The sequence below is a fragment of the Hydra vulgaris genome, chromosome 12 (assembly GCF_038396675.1).
Source record: "Hydra vulgaris chromosome 12, alternate assembly HydraT2T_AEP".
Lineage (NCBI taxonomy): Eukaryota > Metazoa > Cnidaria > Hydrozoa > Anthoathecata > Hydridae > Hydra > Hydra vulgaris.
The window spans coordinates 16,332,501-16,339,552 of NC_088931.1; the positions used below are offsets into that span (position 1 = coordinate 16,332,501).

A 7,052-nucleotide genomic window follows, 5' to 3' on the forward strand; every position below is an offset into this window, starting at 1 on the left:
GTTGTAAAAATTTCAATTTTTTTTGAATATTTCAGTTGATAATTTTGTTGTTTAAAATTACCGTATCCAGAACTATTTACCTTTAAACGTAATATAAAATTTTGGCAGCGTAAGGCACAAAAGATAAGTAAATCCGTATCCGTTTGTTGCAATCAAGACAACCCAAGGTTGGAATATCTCTAACACTTGATTTATTGTAATTCCGTAAGCGCCTGTAATTGTGACAAGTGTTACTCCAAAAAAAAATAAACTTCTTAGCTCGCCAAAGTTGTAATTTGAATTGCGTTCTGGCAAAGTTAAGATTGCTCCAATTAAAAGTGAAACAGCTGGAAATATTCGAGCTGTTAAGCGAATAGTAGAATTCCTGCTGAATTTATCAACGTTCATGCATCTTATATATAATATGTTGTCATAAATTCTTTCAGAAACAAAAGTTTCTCTTGCGTTAATCCATATAGTTAAAAAAATGATCTCCATGGAGACTAAAAAAAAAATCAATCCCATTCGCAATATCTTATCTCTCCCTAAGCAATGAAGCAATTTGGGAAGAAAGTGTCCAACTGATTTATTTTTTATAATTAAAATTGAAGCATAAAAAATACAAAGTAAGTTAAAATATATATCTTGAGCTATACAAACTGTTTCCGAAGGATACGTTAATTCTAAGAAGGTATAACAAAATGTTGACAAGGGTAAAAAATCTGACAATGTTGTATATAGAATAGAATTTCGCATAAAGAGAACTGATTTCTTTCTCAAAAATAAAAATAATAGATACGAAACTATTGTAAGACATATTCCAATAATACTTAGAGTGATACTAAATATGCCAACTGCATTTGAGCTTGCAATATAAGACGTTGGCATTTTAATGCAACTTATATGATCTTTTGTGAAAAAATGTTCAGGACACGGGGAACAGCTATCTGCATTTGATACGTTGCTTATTTCACCTACGGAGCATTTAACGCAATGCCAGCAGCACAAATTTTTACCAACCACTTTTTCACCAGGATTGCAAATATTTCTACAAGAAGAAGTCGGTATTTTAAAATCTAACCATGATGGCCATTTTAGCATTGTTGCATTAATATTAAGCAACTTAGATTTAGTATCCCAAGTTCCTACCCGTACATATTTTGCTTTTTCCGCGCTCAATTGAACCTGATCAATGGAATAACGTGAAAAGGTTGGACTGTGCCAAGAATTAAACTCGACAAAGCCTCCTAGTACAGATGGAGCATGAAGTGTTTTTAAAGTTTTTGTAACTTCTTGTGGTTGAACATCCAACCGACAAATAGTTTGGTTGCATGCTGCTGCATGTAAAGCGTAACCAATTGCATTAACTGCATCAACTAAATAGTTCACTTGGTTTAAGTCTTTGGTGGTTATATATCTTATAAGTTGATCAATTGGCACTTCACATTTTTCGTATTTGTTTGCTAAAAAACCTATTAAAGATTTCCCATTCTCAGATTTATTGTGTACAGTACAGTTAAATGTTTCGCTAATAAAATTTTTAAGTAGAAAGTCACATTCATAATCATTATTTACTACATCATTTATATATTCTTTTAATTCTGGTATATCATCGCCATAATAAAGCGAAATAGTTAACAATGATTCAATCTGGGTAATTGGAACACTACTTGAAAGAATATCTGGATTCCAAGCATCATTTGTAAGCCAAATACGAGATATATTCATTTTATAGGCCAGTTGTAACAAATGCTCGCCTATTTTTTTTTGACTGGTAAACATAACAACAACTTGAGCGCGTTTAGCTCCTATTATTTTATTCATAACACCTTGCCCATTACTTTCAATTTGAGTTGGCGTGGTTGCAATATATATATCTTCAACAATACATAAACTCTCTTGAGCAGCGCGTTGTTTTAAAATAGAAACTGCAACCTTTCCGTAATTGTCATCGGAGCCTATTACAATTATATAACTCCAGTTAAACAATTTTAAGACTTCAATCATCACATCAACTTGAACGGCATCCGATTGAATTGTACGAAAAAAAGATTTAAAATTTGAATTGCTACTGTTTAACAATGGAGATGAGGCTCCGTCGGTTATAAGTGGAATTTTATGAATATTTAACAAGCTTGCTAACTTAATTGTAGAAGAAGAATAATAATCACCTATTGCTGCAACAACCTTATTTTCTAAACGAGCGCAAGTATTTTTACTATTATTGAAGTCGCTGGTGTTGCTTATGCAGCGATGTCGGCGATAGGTATCAACAAGCTCAATGCCATGGCTCATGGTTACTGACAAGTTAAAGCATGCATCATTAAAAATATATCCAAGTGTTATGTTCGGTAAAATATCTCGTCTTTTGTTCATGCTATTAACAGCATATTTGACAGCAAAAACTCTCTGTAATCCTTCTAAAGAAATTTTTCTTTGTTCGAATGATTTATCTGATTCAACTGATTCAGTAAAAGTAAAAATACTATGAATATTGTAATCGCTATCAGTTTTGGATTCGATAAAAATATTTTTATTATTTAAAGAAAAATTAGATTTTTCTGAACAGTTTAATAAATTGGATACGTTCTTCACTAGCACAGTTACAAAAGTGGCAGTTATAATAACGCGGTTCATCATAAAAAATTTTTATATTTTTATCACCGCATTAACAAAAACTTTATTCAGCAAAATTGTGTTAATAAACTCAGAAGAAAACTAAATAAACCTTCGACAAACAAAAATTGAATAAAAAGTCAATTTAAAAACAAACAAGACTATAGAGAAATAAACTTAATCAATTGCTCTCCTCATTGCAAAAAACTTTACCTCTTCATTGTAGAGACTAACAACTTTTTTTGGACTAATAATTTTATATTATTATATTAATATTATATTAATTTATAGATTATTAATTTCTCTCATCATTGCTATAATTTTTTCTATTTATTCTTTCTACTAGTTATTGAGGTGTTTCAAAATGACTTTTTTTTTTTTTTTTAACGGTCAATTAAATGTTGTAAGTATGTTCAAAGCAGGTGTTGAATCGATTCTGAAGCAAGCGCTCTAAACACTGTGCCACCTAAAAATAGTCGAAAATATTAATTTTATTTTTTGTTGTACCCGTGTAGTAAATAATGGCGCTAAATTGTGAAAATAGAGCTAACCCAAATTTTTGAAAACAACCGGTGGTATAACAATTTTAAATTCGTACTTGTTTAAATATTAAAATTACAGATAAATTTAATTTCAAGAAATGACCTTATCCACAGTTTTTTAAATGTATTTTTTTCCTTTTTTTGTTATTAATAATAAAAGTTGTTTAATTTTAGAAAATGAATCTTATTTGTGTTTCAAATTTTTTTACGTCTGAGTTATATTTGTTAGCAAAGAAACCAACATGGATAAATTACGGTTAAATCTTGAATTTCTCTACCACGTCGGACGCACACACATGTGTGTGTTTTAATTTTATTAATCTCCCTTCGTAAATAAGTTTAAAAAGGTAAATTTACAAACTAGCAAATACAGTTTAAAGCCACTCAAGAATAAAAGGCAAGCAAGAATAAAATGTGTATATTGCAGTTTAAGCGCAAAAAAAAAAAAAAAGTTTGGACAAAAAATCAGACATCGAAACTGACAAGCTTTATAATTAGTTAATAATCTTTTATGTAAACAACCGTTGTGTTTAAATCTACAAGATAAAAGTACTAAAATGAAACTAATTCAAGAGATGTTTGACAACGGAATATTCTCCTTGTTTATAAAAATGTTATTATAATTACTGATTTTACTTTTAAAATTAAACTATTTTCGTATAAAAGACTTGATGTATAAATAAAAATAAATAAAAGCATAAACAAGGATCAGGTGTTCTAAAAAAAAAAATTACAGAAAAAAAAAGTGGGGTGACGCCTCTGTCCCCCGGTAGCGTCGGTTATGTATTGGTCCCTCAAACATCATTCTTATGATCGTTATTTATTTTAAATTATATCAATGATATGTACAATATTATCATTTAAAGTATCTTTAATTATGTAGGCTTATGAAACGTCTTTTATATTTATCAATTTAATATCGTAAACTTATAATTCTACGAATAAATTATCATTTCACTGTAAAAAAAACTAATTATATTTTATTTAATAAAAATGGTATATAAATCTTTAAAAACTTTATAACCGTTACCAAAAAGTAATAAAATAAAATTTGTTTTTTTACTTTATTACCTTTTTTTGGATTAAAAAAACTTTACTTTAGTCGAATTAATAGTAATTTTTTATATGCATTGGTAGTATGGGCTAATACACAAAAAGTTGTTAAATTTTTATAATTTAATTTTGCTACATTAACAAAAATATTTTTGTATAAAGACATTTTTGTGAACAAATATCCAACTTTTTAAAACCATAAATCGAAAGAAAAACATAGATTGGTATGGTTATATATATATATAAATAAAGTTATATATTTATATAAAAATGTAGGTAGTTATAGTTTATATAAAAAAATATAGTTTATATTTATATTAAAGTATAGTTATATATTTATATAAAAATATAGTTATATATTTATATAAATTATATATTTATATAAAAATTATGATTGTATAAATGAAGATTATATGGATTAAATATAGTTATATTTAAATCAGAATATAGATCAGAATACAGAATACGATAGATTAGAATATAAAATATAGAATATATAGAATATAAATACAAACCAATATTTCAAGATTTTTTTTATTTTACCAAAAACTATTGTCAAAAAAAAAATCTCTAAAAAAAAACCTTAAAAAAATTAATTATCGGAGGGCCTAACCCGCGAATTGATAACAAAATCAGCTGATTGATAACGAAAAAGTTGTTTAAACATAACTATTGTCGACGTTGCTATTTTATCAGACATTGTCTTTTCAGGCGCGGATGCAGCATTTTTTGATGTTTGAGATACCAAACTTCCACACATGGAGCAAACTCCTAAAATTTATATGTTCATACATATATCAAATAAAGATGCTTTGCAAAAACTGCGATGATTGGAGCCTGGGAACAAAAAAGCCCTAAAATTTTAGCTACACCTGCCCAAACGTGAGAGCAACAAGTTGATAATATAATTTTTTTACTATTCTCAACCAAATTTATATTCATCGATAAATTTAAATACTCACACAATAATCTCTTAGCGTTAAACATTTATGGTCTTATGAAATTTGCAACCCCCTCAAATTGAGGGAGGTTTAAACTTTTAATGCTCATAGTTTTTGAACCCTTAAAGGTGTGAATTTTAAAATTTGCTCCATGTGTGGAAGTTAGGTATCTCAAACATCAAATAAATACTGCATTCGCGCCTGCTAATATATATACTCGTCCATACTCGTCCAGCTAATTTCCATACGTGCTACATACCAAGATCCACAGAAGACAAGTTCAGCTCTTTAAATAGCATCAAAACCTGCTTGATGGACTAAGATAGGTGAGTTTAAGAATCAGAGAAAAAGTAAAACTAAAAAATAATCAAGTTAGAATGATAGCGTAGAGAAATGCGTCATGCGTCAGAATCATTTAAGAAATACAAAAACTATAAAAACGAATTAATGTGTTTAAATTGCTTCTGACTATCATAAAAATATTAACGGAGGGTTGGTACTTGTAGGCATTTTGAAATAATGTTTTCTACATTTCTTTAAAAAATTCAATAACTTATGTGTTTTTTTATTAAGAAATAAATAATTGCTAAAATTCAAAAATATGCCAAATGTATTTTGAATCCTTGCTCATTATTTGTCGACTATTTCATATGAACTTCAAAACATCTTTTTGGCAAAGTTCGCGACATTTTTTTTGTTTACACCTAGACACATACGAGGGGGTATTTTAGCACGTTATAAAAGAAAACTCACTCAGTTTTATCTCAGTAAAAATTTAAAATAAATTATAGACACTCCAATACTTTAGAGTGGTTTTTTATATTTAAATGTTTATTTTCAACTTTTTGGTTTTTGGCTGTTTATTTTTAACTTTTTGGTTTGGACTGGTTTTCTTTTGATTAAAAAAATAAGCTTTCTAGATTTTTTTAACAGGAAGTTAATAAATTATTATTTTTAAAATAATAACAAAGATAAAAAGGTAGAAGGTAGGTAGAGATAGAAGATTGGTAGAGATAGAGGGAGAAGGTACTTTAGCTTTTTCATAAAACTTTTAGTCTTTCTATGAGCAGTAAATTGCAAATACTTTGTCATCACATGTTGTAATGAGTAATTTTATTAATCTATCTATGATCTTTTTGAGCGATGTGTTTGCAGCCAAGTTCAAACATATTCTGCAATTCAAAAAACTTTTCGATGGCCAGAGTACTTTCGGAAATAACTAATATTTTAAATTAATAATCGGTTTCTCATATCATTCAATATTAGATTCAAGCTGCTAATGCTGAGGAAATCTATTTCTTATTCCCCATACCCAACTTCATACCCAACTTCATACCCAACTTCATACCCAACTTCATACCCAACTTCATACCCAACTTCATACCCAACTTGAATACTACTTAGTCATTCTCTTGTTTTTAAAATCCAAATTTCCTAATGTATTTAAATGCCTATCATGGCCACCACGTTCCCAAATTATACATTTAAATACTTCTTTGTTAATTGTTTGGCGATTTTAGATATTTTCATTAACATAACACTCACTCCGTCACTAGTAAACGAAATTTAGTTTTGCGCAAAATATTTGTTGTCAAAGGCGTAACTTTCAAGGCATTTTAAAAGGCAGTTTGTTATGTTTGTTGATAGTTTGGTACTCACTGTTTAATTCTCTAATTTGATTAAATCCGGAATCCAGATATTTTGGATCCTCCCTTTTTATTATCTCACATTAAAAAAAAATTTTATGTTGACTTTTTACTTAACGTTGTGAATAAATCTTTAATAATAATTATTGCCTATATGTAATTATAGGCATATTATAAGAGAGTGAATAAAGCACAGAATATTAAATAAAAATAAAACACTCCCGTTAAACAATTACTGAATTCCATAATATTTATGGAATAAATTTAAAAAAAAC

At 28.2% G+C, this 7,052-nt stretch overlaps 1 protein-coding gene across 1 annotated transcript; it reads right to left on the bottom strand.

Annotated features, from left to right (window-relative positions):
- Positions 1 to 72: 72 nt before the first annotated feature.
- LOC101239077 (extracellular calcium-sensing receptor) lies at positions 73 to 2,616 on the bottom strand. The gene has a single exon (XM_065811610.1). The coding sequence runs from the start codon at positions 2,614 to 2,616 to the stop codon at positions 73 to 75; it is 2,544 nt and encodes an 847-aa protein (XP_065667682.1).
- Between the last annotated feature and the right edge of the window lie 4,436 nt (positions 2,617 to 7,052).